The sequence below is a fragment of the Zymoseptoria tritici genome, chromosome 12, assembly GCF_000219625.1.
Source record: "Zymoseptoria tritici IPO323 chromosome 12, whole genome shotgun sequence".
NCBI lineage: Eukaryota > Fungi > Ascomycota > Dothideomycetes > Mycosphaerellales > Mycosphaerellaceae > Zymoseptoria > Zymoseptoria tritici.
In genome coordinates this window covers 586402-606010 of record NC_018207.1, presented here as the reverse complement: position 1 = coordinate 606010, position 19609 = coordinate 586402, and the positions used below count along the sequence as shown (strand labels likewise).

The window sequence follows — 19609 nt, the reverse complement described above, 5'->3', positions numbered from 1 at the left end:
ATCAGAACGCGCGTTGCAAGACTGTATTCTATTATGTAGTTGTTAAGAAACTACGTGTTAAAGACAGCTGGTATGTCAAAACAACGTTGTAAACAATGCCAAGACCGCAGATCTCTAAAGGAGTGGAGGTAGGAGGTACGGAGGTCTGGAGTACCTGCATGCAGGGCCTACCTGAGGTATGGTAGAGATCTTTGAGAGGCGGTGTGGTTGGAATCGAGAAAAGGAATTCGTGACGACAAGGTTCGCTTTCGCGTGTGTCTGCGTGATCCAGGGGGAGCTTGCAGCACAACACCCTGATGGAAGTGAGCACACGAGCACCTGCCCGATCGACCCCTCCCATCTGGTTGCGACGCAATGGCAACCCAATCGTGGGCGAAGTCTCAACCGCCGAGCTGGTTTTCTTGGAAGATCCCATGCAGCCACCATTATTCGATAGTGGTTTTAACCTTCGATCCACAACCAAAACTTGCCGTGGACGTGCTCATGCTTGTTCCTGAAAAGTTCACGCGGTGGGACATCACGGATACCTTACCACTCTTCTCAGAAGCCCCCACTCATTCTTACACTTCTACCAGCTTGTTCCCTACTGGTGTATCCGTGGTATATACAAAGTATTCCCGTGTTTCTTTCAGCCGCGAAGTCCGCCGTCCTGCACGACTCTTGAAACTTTGGCCAATTCGCGACTGTGACGCCATTTCAACGTGGCTTTGAAAGGTTTCTTGGATCTCCAGGATAAAGCGAGGACGACACTTTCCACAGACTTGCCCTCACATCCGCGCGGCCATGAAATACGGCGAAACGCTGCGGCAGCGTTCAATACCGGAATGGAGTCACCGTAAGTACACGACAATGTCTGCACAAGCCCGGAGCAAGCAGCCGTTCATTCATGGCGATGAGCCAATTCCGAGGTTTACGCAGGGCAGCTGCTGATACCTCTACCCTGCAGACAACATCGATTACGACGACATCAAACACTTCATCAAAGAGCACACAACACCAGGAAAGGGCAAGACGGTCTCCGTGCCAGGTCGCGGCGATGATAAGCTCGTAGAGTTCGAGAACGCTCTATTCCACATCCTAGCCGATCAGCACCAGCGGATCGACCTCTTTGTTAGAAGCAAAGCCGGCGAGATCCAGCGACGACTTGGTGAGTTGTTCTGTATACTGCCAGCGCGGCGGACACTGCACGCAATTGCGTTGAGAGAATTGCTATGCATTGAGAGCTCATCCCAATGCCCGCTTATCTCCGACTTCGTGCAACCTTCTGCCGCTATGCTCGTGCAGGGACAATAGCAAACCTGATTGACCACATTTTAACATCGACGCAGATCACGCAAAGAAACAACTCCGCGCGCTCTCCTCCCGTCAAGCCTCCGTCGCGGACAATAGGATTCCCGTCGGTCGACTCGAACGATATGGCCGGCTCGAGAACGATGTCATCAAAGCTGGAGAGGAGATCAAGTCTCTTGCTCGGTTCACCGCAACACAACGGACGGCCTTTCGGAAACTGTTGAAAAAGTACAAGAAATGGACAGGGTCGGCGGAGTTGGAAGATCGATTTCGAGATGAGGTCCTGGACGACCCGAAGAACTTTACACAGCTGGACCTGGGACCATTACTCGACGAGTATTCGAATACCAGACAGCGGATAAGAGCATTGTATGACAATCAAGTGAAGAAGGCAGAGGGAGGCAAGAAGGTGGGACTACCTACGGCTCCCGCGAGCTCTTCGGCGATCCGACAGCTTCAAGAGGTTGTGGCTAGTGGCTCCAAAGTATACTTCGATACGAACATCGCTACGGTCCCACTGGGCGAGTCTGGGACTTTCGCCAGCTACTTCGTCCATGTGGAAAATGTGGTCGAGCTGCAGGTATTACTGCTACAGTACGCACGATTCTACTCCTCGAGGAGCAGATCCAACTCTGTTGCATCGCCCATTACGACCGAGGCCCAGATGGAGTTCTTTGCACAAGCACGACCAGATGTCGCGGATTATCACATGCTGGTGGCAGACAATCTGGAACGCTTCGCGAAAGAGCAAAGTGCGTTGACCGTGGACGATCGCGAACATCTTCCTGGAATATTCCCACAAAGAGCGAAGGCTTCGGTACGCTGGAACAACGATGAGGATGCGCTCGCCAGTCTTCGCTCTAGATCAGGGATTACTAAGAATGCATATCTGAGGAGGAAACATGTGCACGACTTCTTTGATCAGAAGGCCGAGTTCTCCGCGCGACCAGACGAGAGTGTCTCCGAAAACGCGGACCACGTGGAAGAGCTTCGTAAGGAGTTATTGAAGGATGATATTCGGCCGCTGTTCCAGCTCTCGAGCTGTCGCTCGCGCTTAGTGGGTCTTGACGACAATGACGAAGGAATGCTGCTTGCAACACTGGATACTGGGATCACCATCTCGAAAGCCGGTGCAGACAGTGGCAAGGATAAGAAATCGCCCTTTCCGTTCGCTATTCTTCTTATCAGACAGGAGGGAAAGCCAAATTCCGAGCTTCTCCCGGTGCTCGACAGCAGTCATTTGGTGAGTACAGTACACCGATGTTTATGAGGCAGCTACTAACATCTCTCAGGTCGAGCGCGTACGCGGCTTCTCCCTCGAATACCACTCCATCTGGCAGACCCACCGCCCCGAAAACATGCCACCTCCATTCTGGGAGCCAATTCTTTCGCGCGACATTCGCAAGCTGCCACCACCAGCTAAATCCAAGCGAACCAACGCCCTTAGTGAAAGTAATTCGGGAACACAATCTGCCGGGTCAAGCGGCTCCTTCCGAGGGACCACAGACAGCGCCACAGCCGTCGAGAATGGGCCCAACAGCCCGGCTCAGCTCGAAGTCCCACCTCTAAAGTCCTTCGGCAAGAAGAAGAAACGCCGTGCCTACCCGGAGGCTGATTCTGACACCCCTCTCAAACCACGATACTGGAGTGAATATGACCACCCCGAGGACTTGGATGATGGCGATGCGAATGCTTTCGTCATCTTCGTCGACCCGAACCACCGCAGTGCCTTTGACCGTTTCTTCGACAGCATCGCCCGCCTCTTCGGACAACACCAGTACTCTGATGCTGCCGAGCGACAAGGCCTACTCACTGGCCAGACCACCCCTGAAGACGAGGAATCTTCAGACGAAGAGTCCAGCGACAACGTCGCAGCCCCTAGCCGCAAACGTGCGTCTTCGACTTTCGGCACCTTCTCCCGGCCGACATCTGTCAACCCTTCGCAGTACCAAGCAAAGTCTCAACAGCAACAGGCACCACTGCCTTTCCTTGCGCACTTTCCTTCTGTCTGCTACGCCGCTTCCCTCCTCTTGCTGCTGGTGGCCTACATCCTCCGCACTACAGGCCGACACAAGCTGCTGAGAGAAGTACACTACGGCGTGCTCCTGTGCGTGGTGTGCAGTATCATCTTCACTCTGCTTGGGTTTACGGCTGTCATCACGAGCAGCAGTGGGAGTAGAAGTCCGGGTGGTATCAATGGAGAGAGGAGACAGGCTACGCGGCCTGCAGCGTGGATCGTGAGTGTTGTTGTGTTGGTTGTGGACGCGGTAGGGAGTGGAGGGTTGTTGGCGTGGATGCTGAGTTAGAAACTCACAGAAGTGGCTATGGTTGGTGGGTGGACTTTGGTTATTGTTGCATTGATATGGAGTCGCGTGGTGTGTTGGAGGCAGTGGATTGGGCGTCAATGGACGAGATCCGGCCGCGGAGACAGGTATGAATATGAGGTCGAGGAGGCGGAGATGCACGAGGTGTGATGGCTGAGTGAGAACAGGACGAGGAGGATTACCGTGGGGCTATCACTGCGCTTCAGTGTTTCGTTTGAGGATTTCATTTGTTTGGGGATCGACGGTGATGGCTATGAGCTTCAGCGTGTTGGTCAGCGAGGCGTTCGGGGAGCTCTGTCACTTGTTGTCGAGTGGGCATTTCAAATGGGTTGAGACGCCGAGAACGCTCATGATTGAGATTGGAGTTGTACATATAGCACACAGATGCGACAGGCCTGGGGCTGCTGTCGTTTAATGCGGCTGATGAGATAGGAGGGTTTCATTGATGTACCTTTGAGTGCTGTACACATTCTCAACACTCCGCCAAGCCCTGCCTTCCTTCCTCTCCACCTTCACCACATGCACTCCAAGACTTTACATCGTCTCAACTACCGTGCATTTTCAGTACGATGAATTGCCTTCAACACCCTGCAGCCCGGAGCACTCCAATCCCGAGACACCGGTAAGAACGGCATATGACGGTAGGGATTCTCACTCATACTTTACCAACAAGTCGGTCAACTCAGGTCAAGTGACCAGAATTCGTCCTGGATCAAGGATGATACCTCGGGCATCGTATTAGAACTACTCTCGGGCCAAACTCGAGACAACCTCGTCCTCCTGCGGCTAAATAGCGCGCCATGACCTCAGAATGGTTCCTGAACCTGAAGATCCCCGGACCTTTCCTGCTTCGGCCACGGAGCGTGTGTTTTCCTCACCAAAGCGGTGAAGACAGGGATGCACGCGGCGGATCTTCGACGGCAGCAATTTGGCTTCATTGCTGCATCCCAGCTCTGCCCAGCTTTTCTCCGCATGGTCGATCCCGATAATGAAGTCCTAGCGGGGCAATGTTGGCCGACGGGTCTAGCGGGGTGAAAAGCAATAATGCGAGGTCACAACGCATAAAGCGTGTTGAAGTCTCGAGGCGTGTGCTTTCTTCGACTCTTTCTCGACTTGCTGTGACGGACTCCGACCATAGCAATGCCTCCTCGCATTTCCTTCGCTACAGTGCTCAGCGCGGTCGTGCCATTGATCGTGGGAGTCATTGGACATGATGCCAACAACACGAATATACTGCCGTTCATAGATCCTCTGATCGGGACTTTAAACGGCGGTCATGTCTTCGCCGGAGCAACGTTACCATTTGGAATGGCGAAGGCTGTGGCCGATGTGACTATCGAGGACCAGGCTGGCTTTTCGAGTGAGGGCGGTGCTCTCATCAAGGGCTTTTCCCACATGCACGATTCGGGAACTGGAGGAGTGAGTAGCAATGCATCGTCAAGACAAATTCTTCGATACATCGAGTATTGACAGCTCGGCAGGGATCGAGTATGGGCAATTTTCCCTTATTCGCACATGCAGGCTGCCCCAATGACGATGTCAACAACTGCAATTTCACGAGGGGCTCACGCCCGGTCGCTCGAATCAACGGTTCTGTCGAGGCGAAGCCTGGCTACTTTGCCATATCACTGGAGACCCAAATCAAGGCAGAGATGACCGTGACCAACCACACGGCTCTCTACCGCTTTACCTTCCCGGACAAGCCCACGACCGAGAACACTACGCTGAGTCCTCTGATACTCCTCGAGCTGACGGATCTCCCCACATCTACAGTCAACGGTTCCACGTGCGTAGAGGACAATGGTCGCATCACAGCTAGTGGACACTTCACCCCAAGTTTTGGCAACCAGAATCAACTCTGGGCTCTCCATACTTGTGTCGACTTTCAAGGCGCCGACGTCCGCGACACTGGGGTCTTCGTCAACAACAGGGCTTCTGCCGAGGTTAAGAACTACACTGGTATTGTGGACGGCCTCAACTTCCCCGCTCCTCTTCCGTCCGGTTCTTGGGTACGCTTCAATGCACCGAAGGCTTCCAACCAGATCCTCGCTCGCGTGGGTCTGAGCCTCATCAGCGTCGAGCAAGCCTGCCGTAATGCTCAGACCGAAATTCCGGACTTCAACTTCGAGAGCGTCCACACCGCCGCCCAACAAGCATGGTCCGAAAAGATGAGCGTGGTACAGATCAAACCCGGCGGCGTCAACGACAGCATGCAGACGATTTTCTGGAGTGGTCTGTACCGATCAATGATCTCTCCACAGGACTACACGAATGAGAACCCGCTATGGGAGAGTGCAGAACCGTACTACGACTCCTACTACTGCATTTGGGACTCTTTCCGCAGTATCCATCCTTTGCTCACGATCCTGGATCCGTACTCGCAGATCCAAATGGTACGCAGTCTGATCGACATCTACCGACACGAGGGCTGGCTTCCGGACTGTCGCATGTCGCTCTGCAAAGGGTTCACGCAGGGAGGCTCCAATGCCGACGTCGTGCTCGCGGAGACGTACCTCAAAATTGGCAAGCTTGCAGCGGACTATGGCGTTGATTGGGCTACGGCGTATGAAGCTGTCGTCAAAGATGCGGAGGTCGAGCCACCGAATTGGGGGATCGAAGGACGTGGCGGACTGGATTCGTGGAAGTCGTTGAATTACATTCCGACTGATGACTTTGATTTCAAAGGCGTTGGGCTTATTACGAGAAGTATTAGCAGGACGCTGGAGTATGCTTACAATGACTTTTGTATTGCTGAGATGGCGCAGGGGTTGGGAAATATGGCGGATCATGAGAAGTACATTGGGACATCAGGCTACTGGAAGTGAGTACAAGACAGTGCGTCGCAAGGTGAGACCACGCTGACAAGACACAGGAACATGTGGAAGTCCGATCAAACCGTGAGCACCAGCATCAGCTCTTCCCCACGCCACAACCACTGACGACCTATTCACAGAGCGCCATCAACGGTACCGACACCGGCTTCACCGGCTTCTTCATGCCCAAATTCCAAAACGGCACCTGGGGTTTCCAAGACCCCATCTACTGCTCGCCGCTCTACAACTTCACCTCCTGCTACCTCAATCCCAACGGCCACGAAACCTACGAAGGCAGCTCCTGGCTCTACACCTTCTTCGTCCCACACGACATGTCAAGTCTGATCACCACCGTCGGCGGTCCATCGACCTTTGTCAAACGCCTCGACTACCTTCATGAATTCCCTGGCTTGCTTTACGTTGGCGACGAGCAGGCTTTTCTGACGGTGTATCAATACCGTAAGTTGTATCTCCGAAATGTGGCCGACATGAACTGACAGTGGTGCGAAAACAGACCACGCCGCCCGCCCCGCCAAATCCGCCCAACGCATCCACTCCTACATCCCCTCTCAATTCAACACCTCCCTCAACGGAATCCCCGGCAACGACGACTCCGGCGCCATGGGCTCTTTCATCGCCCTCTCCATGATGGGCATCTTCCCCAACGCCGGCCAGGACGTCTACTACATCACGCCTCCCTTTTTCGAAGAAGTCAGCATCACGAATAAGTTGACGGGCAAAGTCGCTACGATTAGGAATGTGAATTTCGATCCGGAGTATAAGAATGTGTTCATTCAGAGTGTTACGATGAATGGAGAACCTTGGACGAAGAATTGGTTCGGGCATAAGTTTTTCTTGGAGGGTGGCGTGTTGGAATTGACGTTGGGGAGTGTGGAGAGTGGGTGGGGAACCAGGGAGGAGGATGTGCCGCCTAGTGTTAGTGATCAGGGAAGTGGCGAGGGGATGCGGTATTTTATGTAGGTATGTTGAGGTAGGAAGAGGTGTGGTGTGGTATCGTTCGATTCAATGTAACGTGCCGTGGCTGGCTATTATCCTTGCACTCTGGTGTTGACTTCGAACACGTCGTCGATGGCGCTTCATCGGCCATCCTCATCGTCCCTCTTCCCTTCCGCGTAAGCCTGCACTTTCTTCACTTCCACGCTATACACACTCTCCTCATCCCCATCCACCGTCTTCCCCTCCACCACCTCACTCTGCTTCCCCTTCTTGCGCCCGAACCTACACCTATAGATCAGCACTGTTCTCAACCCACCCCAGCCTGTCACAACAACAAAACTCACCGGCTGACCCAACCCTTCGACCCACCTTCCTTCTTCTCCGTCTCCCGCTGCTGAGCCATGAGGCGATCCGCCTCCTTCATGTCTCCACGCTTGACAGCGTCCATGACGAGTGCGGATTTCGCTCTTGCGGCGATGGCGTGTTCGGAAGTCATGGTTTGGGAGTCCATGGCGTTGGTGGTGGTTTGCCAGGTAAAGGCCGAGGTGCCGCAGATGTTGCCGGCCATTGTTGATGGATGGGGTGTAAACTGCTCAGAGGGTGGATTTGAAAGGCAGAGCTCAAGGATAATTGGACTCGGATCGAACTGCTTGCTTGGTGATGGTAGTAGGTCTTTGGTTATTTGTCCTTTGTAGCTTCGGGCAGTAGTTGGGATTTGAGAAGTGAGGAGTGGAGCGTGAACGTGTCTGCCAAAAGCGAAAGCTGTCGAGGCGTACATATATATGTACATATCGCGGGATTCAGAAATCACTCACTCAGTGGTGGACGGTGGCGCAGTACCTTGCAGCCTTCCAGAAGGTCATCGGGTGCTGCCCGGCGGGTGTCCGCCGAGGGTCGAGAGGCCGCCTCCAAGGTGCAGGTCTGCTGTGCTTAGTCTAGAGTCTACAGTATCGCTGGAGACATCGAGCAACGCCCAATGGCTGCCATGCATACGTCAAGGCGGCACAGGTGTTGTGGGTGACATCCTTGCAATCCTCTGCGTTCTTCGAGGCTGTGCACAAATTGCATGGACGGCCGAGGAGTCTTGACCCGGTACTGCGGTGCATATCCACTGCGCTGCCACGACTGTCAGCTCCAGAGATGCATTGCCCAGAGAGAGGGCTACGTCAGGAGATGCAGGCGAGTGGAGAGGTGAGGTCGTTGTCGTCAAGTGAATGTTTCGGCTGAAGTCCGGCAAGTCACACTTCGCGGGTGAAGGCACGCTACTGCACAACATCCGTCCCGTCTGTCTTAACCCCGAGAGACATGCTCAAGACAACAATCTTCGAGACAAGACGCAAGACACGCAAATACGACTGCCACCTTCACGCCTTACTTATGGCGCCAATTCGACCTGAACCTGTATGACAACAACCATGCCGACCATGTTCTCCCGCCTGCGCTGCCACTTCTGCGGCTCCAAGACCCCGCATAACAAGACCACCACCGAGTTCCAGTGCACATCATGCGAAGCATTCAACTACCTCGACGGGAAGGGCAACATCGTCGACACACCCACATACATCACCGCGCCGCATCAGACCGAGCCTACGAACACAACATCCTTCTCATTCCCACGACCGATCAACGAATCTCTCAACCACCAAGAGAACCAGGCTTTCTGCCGGACATGCGTCCAAAACCAGCACATGTACAACGAGAACCTCGCCAACTACCTGCCCGACGAAGATCATCCACGATATGCCGAGTTCGAGAAGGCGATACCAAAGTTCAAGGCCGAGCTGGAGCAGCGATATCCACTCATCTGCAAGAATTGTGCGCCCAAGGCTCAGACGAAGATCAATCGCGCGGATTACTATGGCATGGCTCAGAATGCTGCGAGACTGGTGTCCGATACAAGAGCAAGAGGTGGGAAACCGGCGACGGGTATGCGGGACGATGCTGGGAAGAAGATGGCAAGGTTTTTGTTGAGCACAGTTGGACTTATTCTGAATGTTGGTCTTGCGGTTCAGATCGCATACCATGTCTACGGCATTCTGATGATGCTGTACGCTCAGGAGGAGGATGAGATTGACGATTCTCTTGCCGGGCTGTCTCCAGCAGAATGTGCGGTCCAAGCACGCTCTTTGCGCTTCAGTGCGTCGTGCTTCGACATGTTCGGCAGCATCATGCCCAAGATGCTCGCCCTGGCTGCAATAGGCCTTCTTCACAACCCTGGTCGAAAGGCCTGGTACCATCCCACCTTTAGGATGGACGCCGTCCACGGCCAGTGGAACTACTTCTACATGCACCTCATCATCCTCGCGGTGCGAAGCCTAGCCTGGCTCAACTTATCCCACACTCCCACCACAGCCAAGTTCGACTCCCAGCAACTCATTGGCGCGCACTCCTTCACTATCTTCTTCATCCTCATCATACAACTTATCGCCAGTCGCGGCATCCAACCCGTCCAATGGCGACTCAAAGGCAAAATCATGCCCAAACCCACCGAAGTCGACATCCTGAGCGCACACGCCGCTCCAGCATCCGAGCACCCCACTCCCAAAGCCTCCGAACGAAACCCCTACCGCTACCTCCACCATCCCGAAGACCAACCCCTCGACGTCAACAACTTCGCCGCCAAATCCACACGCTCAGCTCAACAACCCTACACCCGCAGCTCCTACCTCCCCCTCCAACAACCCTCCCCCGAATACTCCGACGAAGAAGACGACTCCTACTACGACCGCATGGAAACCGACTCCGCACCCGTCATGCGCTCCTCCCAGCGTAGCCTTCGCACAATCCCTCAACCCGTCCTCCGGCCCACTCACACCCTCCCACCCACCTGCGCAACCACAACCTCACTCCAAACTCAACCCTCAAATCCATTTTACACCCGCCTCCCTCCCGCCCCACTCTCGCAAAACCATCGCCTCCGCAACCCTCCTCACGTCCCCAACGAACTCGTCCCGGTTCCTCTGAGTCAACGACCAGATTTTTTGAAGCGAATGGGGGAACAGGTCAAACCAGTGGAGTTCGCTCCGAGGAAGAGGACAGAGTTTGAACTGAAGCCGAGTTCGTGGGTATTACCAGGGGATGTGAGGGAAACGGGACTGGAGGGACGGTTTGAGAGTACGTTCCGACTGGAGGATGAGGTGGAGGTGACGGGTGGGGAGAATCGGGGGAGGAAGAAGGGTTTCTTTGGTGGTTTGTTTGGATTCTGATCCTTGAGGGAGAGGATGGAAGTTTTTGTTTGCGTCCGTTGTTCTTGGGGGAGCTATTTCATGTTTTGCGTGCGTGCATGCATTCTGGAGACGCATGCGATGGTGGCATTTTGCATCAGAAAACGGAGTTCTTTGATTTTGGGGTTGTGGAGATATACCCGAACTTGCAGAGAGCGAAGCAGCTGGCTAAGCGGATGACAGAAAGGAGATGGCACAGACTTCACGGAGAGAGAGAACGAAGTAGCCAGACATGTTGCAGTGCAGACTGTGATTCGGCGAAGAGACTGCATAGACACGACCACCACGAATTTGACGAGGACCATTTCGTGCCGCGGAAACCAAGCAGCAAATTCTCATCGTCATTCACACTGTACACTTTACTACATCTCACGGTCCGGTTCATCCTCACCCTTCCCACTTCGTCCTGTAATCCACTATCCCCCTGAATCAACACCTAATTATTCGCCGGACTATCCCTCTGAATCCCCGGATTTCCCTTCGCCTTACTCACATCCCTCACATCCGTATCCAACACCTCCCCGGGCCCATCGTGCCTCGCATACAACGCAAACTCCTCGTCCGTGTACTTGCCCACATCCCCACTCTCCACCTGCTTTCTCGTCAACGTCAACTTGCTTTTGGGAAGACCCATTGACTCGAGGAATTTGACGCTGTCTTTCCACTCGTTTTCTTTGCGCGTCTTGCTCCACTTGAGTTCCTCGCCCATGAGATCGATGACTCTGGGAAGGGCTTCGAGCGCGGCCTGAGCGTTGAGGAATGCCAGCCGGGTTCGTCGCGCGATGACGTCCACTGCGGATTGAGCGTACTCGTGCCGCACGGCGTAGCGCACTTCGCCGTCGACGTACGGGTATAATTCCGAGATGCGCTCGCCGCGGACGGGGAAGCGGGATTCGGTCGGCGCGCAGAGGGCAGCGACAGTCCAGGCGCGATCGCCGTAGGATTCGACGAGGTGTTTTGCGACTTCGGTGTCGATGCCGTAGTGCTGGATGATGTTGATGAAGAGAGTTTTCGAGTAGCCGTGAGCCCCAATAAGGCGGACCGCGTGGGTTTGGCAGGTGCCGTCGAGGGTGATGTTGTCGGAGAAACCTTCGACGCCGGAGACGAGGGGGACGGTAGGGTGTGGGCGCGGGGAGAGGTGGAATTCTTTGAGAGATTCGTCGACGGCTTCTTCGGCCATTTGGCGGTAGGTAGTCCATTTACCACCGCTGATGGTGACGAGGCCGGACTCGGAGGTGGTGAGGAGGTGGTTGCGGACGAGGCCTTCGGATTTGGATTGTTTTGGGTCGCGGACGAGAGGGCGGATGCCGGACCAGGCTGCCAGGACGTCGCCGCGGCGGACGTTGATTTCGGGTTGCAGGTAGTTTTGGACTTCTTTGAGGATCCAGGAGATTTCTTCTTCTTTGGCGATGGGGTTTTGGGCGATGTCGCAGGGGGCGTCGGTTGTGCCGGCGATGGTGTTGCCTTGCCAGGGGAGGAAGAAGATGACGCGGCCGTCGGAGGTCTTGGGGTCGATCAGGCCCATGTTTGAGGGAGAGTAGTATCCGGGTAGGATTACGTGCACGCCGGAGGAGGGTGCGACGATTTCTTCGACTGAAGGTTCGTCGAGTTTGCGGATGGCGTCGGTGAAAGGTCCTGTCGCGTTGATAACTCCCTTGGCTTTGATCGTGAACTCCTCGCCTTTGCCGCCGTTTCGCTCCGGGACGAGATCCTTGACTCTGGCACCGCAGAGACGGCCATTGGCGTCCTTTTCAAGCCCAGTGACCTCCATGTGGTTGACCAGAGTGGCGCCATAAAGAGCTGCAGTCATAGCGAGAGAGACGTTCATCCGAGAGTCGTTGTGAGCACCGTCGTAGTATACCAAGGCTCCCCATAGATTGTCCCTCTTCAGCATTGGGAATGCATCCAGCGCCTTGCTGCGAGTCAAAAAGTAGGACGACTCAATATTTTCCGATCCAGCCAGAAAATCATACGCCTTGGTTCCCGCCCAAAAGTACGGCGCTTGCCACCACTTGTTGACAGGAATCATGATTGGCAGCCATTGCGACAGATGCGGCGCCGTGTCGAGGAAGTACCTCCGCTCACGCAGAGCTTCCTTGACGAGCTTGTATTGGTTGTAGTCCAGTTCCCAGACAGCTTTTTCGAGATATCGCACACCACCGTGTACAAGCTTCGTGCTCTTACTGCTCGTTCCGGCCGCGAAATCATCTCGCTCGACGAGAGCGACTTTGAGACCTCTCGATGCGGCATCCAATGCGATTCCAGTACCCGTCGCACCACCCCCGATGATCAACAGATCGTATGCATTGTCGTCCGCAGCATTCGCATCCGACTCTCCGCTCAACGCATTGACGACTTTGCCCTTGGCCTGTTGGAAAGCCGCTCCAGCGCTGGCTTTCAAGTCGGCAATTTGCTCATCTCTGCTCTTCTCGCGAGGGAATTTCGGCGGGCTGAAAACGCCGCCTTCACCGTAGGTAGGAGGGGGAACGGCGGCAGCTTCGAGACCAGGAACGGAGCGCGGGCGATAGACGAAGTAAAGGCCTCCTGCGCCCACGACTCCGGCGGCGCCAGCATAGCCTAGGATGCGGAGGGCGCGGCGCGAGCGGCTGGCGGTGGCGGCCATGATTGTTGGCGCTCAGAGGAGAGGAGAGGTGAGGCCAGCGAGACGACGTGGTTGATGGTGAGGAGCGGAGTGAGAGAGGGGAGAAACTCTCAGCAGTCGGGTAGAGAAGAGCTTGGCTTCACGGTCGGGTGGAGGAAGCGATGGAGTGAGGTGATCCACTTGTTTACGACATGTCGGCCTGTCCACGGCGAATACAAGGAGGAAAAGGTGGAGGATGGTGGAGAGAAGTATCGATTCACCCGATGTGGTCCTCAAGTTGTTTATTATCCTCACTTGTGATACTGTTATCCTCAACATCCATTGATATGCGGCTGAGAGAGCTTTTGCTTTTCTGCCATGTGATGTGGCTGTCGATGACGGTTCGCTTCACTCCACTCCACTCCGTAGCTTGTCTGCTCCTCATTATTATTCTCGACCCCTATCACATCCAACAGTGTGGATCTGAGCCAGGGCGATGAGAAACAAAGCAGCAGCAGTCAATGTCACATTCACCCCATCATCGGGACCATTGGAGAACCTCACCCTCTAAAGCCGTACGGTTCTCCCGCTGACCATGCCGCCAAAGCTGGTCACCCGCATCCAGGTACAGTGGTATAAGATGTATACCGGAAGGACGGGTCATATGGAGTGGGACCAGATTCCGGCCTGCAGCGATAGTGCCTACGTATCTGGAGAAGTCGAGGACCACGGGAGGAAAGAAAGGAGCCGGACGATGAGAAGCGAAACAACGGTGCCGAGACTCTCATCTCATCGACCTCATTTCATGCAAGTCTAGGCGAGAACTCTATTCTTCCTGGGTACCAGGTAACGCCCTCTACGGAATGCTGGGCGTGGAGTCAGGAGGTTCACTTGGCAAACAAGTCAATAACGCGTACTGAACTCTGGTGTATACGGTGATTTCAGCATCAACAACATAGATAAGAGAATCAGACCAGAATGCGATGGTTCCTTTTGATCGTTCATGATCAATAAAAGGTAAAATGCCCATACGAAATATTTATAACCCAAGAGACATTAGAAATTAAAAAAGGTCGTCGTCGTCCATCCATCTCCCTCAATGCTGCACACTTCCTCCCTCACACCCCTTCCATCATCATCCTCTAGTAAGAGAGAGGAGCACCGAACTGGCCACGGACAGCACCAGGGACGGCATCAGCAGTGTGCACATCGGCGTTGAACGCAGATGGGTTGGCCTCGATGGCGGCAATGGTGAATCCGGAAGCCGAGCCGGTGTCCGTGACGTTGTCAGCGGCCTCAATACCAGTGACGAACGGTCCGCTCAAGCAGCCAACGCTCTGGCGAATGTTGGAGCCCTCAACGATGGTTGGGTTGGGGAAAGCGATTCTGGGTGGGCCGGAGCGGCCGAGAGCGCTCTGGTGGATGTGGGTGGCGGTGTCGGCGGGCGATTGGTAGGCTCCGGTCACGCCCACGAGGGTGATGTTGTAGCAGATCAGGTTGAGGTCGGAGTTGAGGCCGAAGTCGTAGTAGCCGACGGCGCCCTCCAGACCGCCCGTGGGGACGTTGGTGCTGTTCACGACTTGATCGGGGGTGGCGACGATACTGAAGGTGGAGGTGAACTTGATGGGGAAGTTGGCGGCCTTCTGGGTAGGAGGTTAATATTGGAACTCGAGGATTTTTCGATTGGTGCGTAACACGAACCTTGTCACCGCCAGCTGGGCACTCAACCTTGGGGCAGTTGGCATCGTTGGATGGGATCGGGGATGGAAGCGCGACAGGAGGTGCTTGGTAGGCCGGGTGCTGGACGGCTGGGTGCTGGACGGCTGGGACGGTCTCGTCACAGTCCTCCACGACGGAGGGAGCTGGGGCAGCAAAGGCAACAGCCGAGAGCGCGAGGGCGGCGTATGAGTACTTCATCTTGAATGTGGATGGATTGGTCGGTAACGAAAGTGGGGAGGAGTGGTCGTATGATATCGATGCTGATGGATGAAGATGAAGAGGTAGATCTAGGAAAGGCAGACAGCCATACCTTTATGTACATGCATCCCGGTCGAGAGATTGCGGTGGACACGCGCCCAAATCCATGGCACTCGACATGCCTTCTGGCCAAGGGATAGATCGTTCACTTGGCGAAAGCCATGACGGCTCGGGGCCGTTTGACCTCATTTGGCAGGTACTGCCTAGGAACCTCTCTGACATCCTTCGGCGTCGGGCTAAGAGCCTGAGAAGACATTGGTGGACCTGTCCCAAGCGGAAGGCGCGGTCCATGGAGCGGCGGAGGTGGTAGTTTCAACGTCGTGATGTGGATGTTGTTACAGCTCCACGGCAGCTCGCACCCAATCTGAAGAGTCGACGGGTATGCAGGTCTAGGAGGTAATTGGGGTTCGATCGCGTTGTGGAGCCATGTACAGTCCTCATTACTCGGGAGCTGGGCGGTTTGTGGCGATCACTTGGCAAACATCGCTCGAAGTGACATACCAAGACCCCAAAGAGGTAACTTCCGTGGCCGACAATTGTTTGACTTTTGAGACCGGATGCCAAGCTGCTCTTATTGCTGCGCCCTCTCATTTCCAAGGTTCGGGTCCACAGCGGCCATGCAACGATCGTCTTATGGCACTTCTTGCGGACGATAGGCCTTTCAGAATAGAGGCTCAATCGTTGCGTTCTTCAACGGCACTGCGTTGTCCTGTATAAAATTTAGCGAGAGTGTTCCGAGGTTGAGACAGGGTAAAATGAGAGGAATGCATGGCAACGATTTGCATCGTTCACAAACAACAACATGTCGCGTGTTGCTCTCTCCCCGAATACAACATGCGCCAATCGACGTGTGATGCAATGCCGGAGCTTCCTTCTCCACGCTGGTCGATGTATGTCATGGCATGATGAAAGGTGTAGGATGTTGCCGCTGGGTCTCGGAAGACTAGAAGATGGAGAAAGGCTTCCCATGAGTCTTGGCGGCCCCAGGTTCACCTCCGCGGATGCAGTAGGCTACGAGCTAATGAACCCAATGATGGCTAATGTTAGCTTCTCCAAGAAGTACATCGAGCCAAGCGGTTTGGCTGGCGTCAGAGGATGAGGTGAGGACGAAGGCGACAATGCAAGGCCAAGGCCACGGCGACGGCCTTGAGGTGCTGGAAAGTGTCTTCAAAACCTTCGTCGACATCATCGTCATCCTGCTCGCCAAGACCATGGTATCTGATCCGTGAGGGCGTAACGACAAGTCTACGGCTCTTCGAGGTGAGTTCATTCATCCGCATCGACCCCGTCAGCGGTGGAGGTTGCGGCCGCGAGCCCGCGGACATTCATCTCCGGATGCCATGTCGGGGTGAGCAATCACGAATCTCCACCGATGAGAGACACTTCTCAGACCTGCACACGACGATGCAGCATCGGAGTGCCCATATTGGGGGTATTTCATCCGCGAGCTGTCGTCGAACAATCCTTGCCTCTGCACGTCTCGCCTCTGGCTGATATTCGGACGGATCCACCGCTCTGCAGGAATCCTTGTGTGGATCTCTCAAAGTGAGCGCAGCCTCGAAAGTTGCGCGGATAGTTGAGCTTCCGAGTCTTGGTAGACTCACTTGACCACGAATGTCTCCATCAGAGCACTCTCACCCTGGTGGCGGACGTGGTCGGATGTATTGGCGATCTCGACGCGGCGTGATGGCTTCGGATGTGACAGCTTGCGGGGCTGTGCATTTTGGAGTCGATGCTGGAGCAAGAGCGGGAGCGACGGTGATCTGGGCGGAGACACTACAACTTCGACTCCAAGAGAGTCACGCAGGGAGCGGTCGTGCATTGTCATACTGAAACGATGAGTGATGCGACATTTCCTCGTGGCTTCGACAATCTATGCCATGGAAGGAGCAAAGTGTCCAATAAAGCAATGTATGGGACTCTTAGGCATTCGATTGTACTTGACCTCGACCTCGAAGTTTGTGAACAAACGGAGCAACATCGTCGTCGTCGTCCTGACAAGACGAAATGATGCCTGAGGCAGAAGTTTGTGTTTGATAACCCTTAGCGCCATACACTACGATATCACTTCTGGATATGTCCACGCGAGGGAGCAAAGAGCAAATCTCGATAGAAACGACACCATCACAACACAAGCATTTCTGCCAATAAATTCACTGCAGAGCCCCAACTGCGGAGATTGGACCCGTCTCAGGTATCGCGCATATGAGTCCTTGAACGCTTTACTACAATTCGAGACAACCAAGTCCGGAAGTCTGAAGCCCAAAGTCAACGCATACCAAGATGCCCCTGAAGCACGATGAGACAAGTTCTCATCGCCGACAAGCAGAAGCATCAGCAAGCATCGCTCCAGGTCTCGCTTTGACGGTTTTGTTCGTGTTCAGGCTGGCCAATTCATACTTCGTCCAAACCTCGTTCCAACCCGATGAGTACTTTCAATCGTTGGAGCCAGCATGGGATCTCGCATTTGGACCAGAAAGCGGCGCCTGGCTCACCTGGGTACAAGATACTCCAACCGTCCAAAAGATTTGAAGACCGCTGATCTGGTTTCCAGGAGTGGAGCGAACGGCTGCGAACCTCCGTTCACCCTTTTCTCTTCGCGGTCGTATTCAAGTCAACAGACTTGCTCTGTAATCTCCTCGGAGCCAATGTCCACTGGCGTGCCAATGCGCTGCTAGCCGCCCCGAAAGTGCTTCAAGCCTTCTTCGCGGCAGTTTTGGATTATCACACTTGGCGCTTGGCCGATTTACTCCACGGACGGCGGACATCGTATGCAGCTCTTATATTGACTCTGATAAGCCCATGGCAGTGGTTCTGTTCGACCCGGACGTTCTCAAACTCTCTGGAGGCGACAGTGACCGTGGTATCGCTGTATCTCTTTCCATGGAGATGGTTCCTCGCAGCGGAGGCGACCGACAAGCAGCCAGGAGTCAGATCTGGACCCGCAGGACTCTACTCAGCGCTCACAGGCGCCGCCGTGGCATTCTATTTCCGTCCGACCAACATTCTCATTTGGATCGCCATAAGTGCTGGCTTAGTGTGGTGTACTCGGAGCTTTGCAAAGTCGCTTGCTCTTGTCCAAGCTGCTGCCATTGTTGGGACAACAATTGTCGCCGTATTTGCCAGCGCCGACAGATTGTATTATGGCGAGTGGGCTTGTCCTCCTCTGCGCTTCCTATACATCAACCTCGTCCAGTCCTTGGCCGTGTTCTACGGACGAAATCGTGTTGACTACTACTTCACGGAAGGGCTTCCTCTGTTGCTGACCACAGCATTGCCATTCGCAGCGTATGGCACATGGCATAGCTTGCAACACAGGAACCGCGATGCGATGTCGACGCAAGCTTGGCAGAGCAACGTGAAGTTCATCTTTGCATTCGCGGTCATCTTCACCGTGTTGACACTCTCAACGATCGCCCATAAGGAGATGCGCTTTCTCTATCCTTTGCTTCCGATGCTGCATATCCTGGCAGCGAGACCCATCGCAAGCTTCTCTCTCGCCTTGACAAGACGTAAGAGCCGAGCTGCGATACTGCTCGTTCTGCTAGCCGCCAACATCGTCATCGCATACTACACCACTATGGTCCATCAGCGCGGCGTCATTGATGTGATGCATTATTTGCGGCAAAAGCAGGAGGCGGCAATGGACGGCTCATCAGATGCGAGGAACATCACTGTCGGTTTCTTGACGCCTTGCCATAGCACACCATGGCGGAGTCACTTCGTCTATCCTGAGATCAAGGCTTGGGCATTGACTTGTGAGCCGCCACTCAACATGTCTCCGGAGCAACAAGCGACTTACTTCGACGAGGCGGATGTGTTCTACGATGATCCTGCTCATTGGTTACAGCAGAACATGCGCGATCTCAGGACTGCGTCCTCCGACGTTGGAGGCGCGGTATCGAAGGACCTCGAGAATTCAATGTCACGGCGTCAGTGGCCTGACTACCTGATCGTGTTTGAGCACTTGGAGCCGATATTGCTTCCTTTCTTGAAGGACAGCAAGTATGTGGAGGACAAGCGCTTGTTCAATACTCACTGGCACGATGACAGTCGCCGCAAAGGCGATGTGGTCGTACTTGCCTGGAATTGTAAATGATGAAGGGAGGAGCAAGCCTCAATGCTCTCTTGCATTCCGGCGTTCACGAGCAGAGTCGTTCCTCCTTTCTCCATCTCCAAGCCCCAGATCTGAGACTTGCGCTCTCCACACTTCCCGCTTTTGGCGACCGATCACGTTCACTCAACATCCACATCAGCATCGCTTAGCTATCGCAGCTCACGTCGCATCACTATACCAGCATCATATTCTGTTCATTCAAGGCATGTACTTCACCTCGTCCCTCGAACTCAGCACCTCACTGACTCCTCGCAGATGCCAGACGCAACGTCCGAAAACGCAACGTCCGAAAACGCAACGTCCGAAAACGCAACGTCCAAAACCTT

General features: G+C 54.5%; 6 protein-coding genes across 6 annotated transcripts; 4 read left to right on the top strand and 2 right to left on the bottom strand.

Annotated features, from left to right (window-relative positions):
* Positions 1–783: 783 nt before the first annotated feature.
* Positions 784–3596, top strand: MYCGRDRAFT_117724 (SPX domain-containing protein; the record flags this gene model as incomplete). The annotated part of the gene is made up of 4 exons (XM_003848117.1): positions 784–835; positions 947–1147; positions 1329–2533; positions 2583–3596. 4 exons carry the CDS (start codon positions 784–786, stop codon positions 3594–3596), a joined length of 2472 nt encoding a protein of 823 aa, XP_003848165.1.
* A 1158-nt stretch (positions 3597–4754) lies between these two features.
* Positions 4755–7408, top strand: MYCGRDRAFT_101742 (putative mannosidase; the record flags this gene model as incomplete). Its single annotated transcript, XM_003848118.1, has 5 exons — positions 4755–5033; positions 5096–6435; positions 6487–6511; positions 6568–6886; positions 6942–7408. 5 exons carry the CDS (start codon positions 4755–4757, stop codon positions 7406–7408), a joined length of 2430 nt encoding a protein of 809 aa, XP_003848166.1.
* A 1391-nt stretch (positions 7409–8799) lies between these two features.
* Positions 8800–10590, top strand: MYCGRDRAFT_97016 (uncharacterized protein; the record flags this gene model as incomplete). The annotated part of the gene is made up of 1 exon (XM_003848119.1): positions 8800–10590. The coding sequence occupies one exon, from the start codon at positions 8800–8802 to the stop codon at positions 10588–10590; it is 1791 nt and encodes a 596-aa protein (XP_003848167.1).
* A 454-nt stretch (positions 10591–11044) lies between these two features.
* Positions 11045–13509, bottom strand: MYCGRDRAFT_77377 (uncharacterized protein; the record flags this gene model as incomplete). The annotated part of the gene is made up of 1 exon (XM_003847875.1): positions 11045–13509. The coding sequence occupies one exon, from the start codon at positions 13229–13231 to the stop codon at positions 11045–11047; it is 2187 nt and encodes a 728-aa protein (XP_003847923.1).
* Positions 13510–14171: 662 nt separating this feature from the next.
* On the bottom strand, positions 14172–15170 carry MYCGRDRAFT_106335 (uncharacterized protein; the record flags this gene model as incomplete). The annotated part of the gene is made up of 2 exons (XM_003847874.1): positions 14172–14832; positions 14891–15170. 2 exons carry the CDS (start codon positions 15104–15106, stop codon positions 14332–14334), a joined length of 717 nt encoding a protein of 238 aa, XP_003847922.1.
* A 2279-nt stretch (positions 15171–17449) lies between these two features.
* On the top strand, positions 17450–19265 carry MYCGRDRAFT_88246 (uncharacterized protein; the record flags this gene model as incomplete). Its single annotated transcript, XM_003848120.1, has 2 exons — positions 17450–17665; positions 17721–19265. The coding sequence occupies 2 exons, from the start codon at positions 17450–17452 to the stop codon at positions 19263–19265; spliced, it is 1761 nt and encodes a 586-aa protein (XP_003848168.1).
* Between the last annotated feature and the right edge of the window lie 344 nt (positions 19266–19609).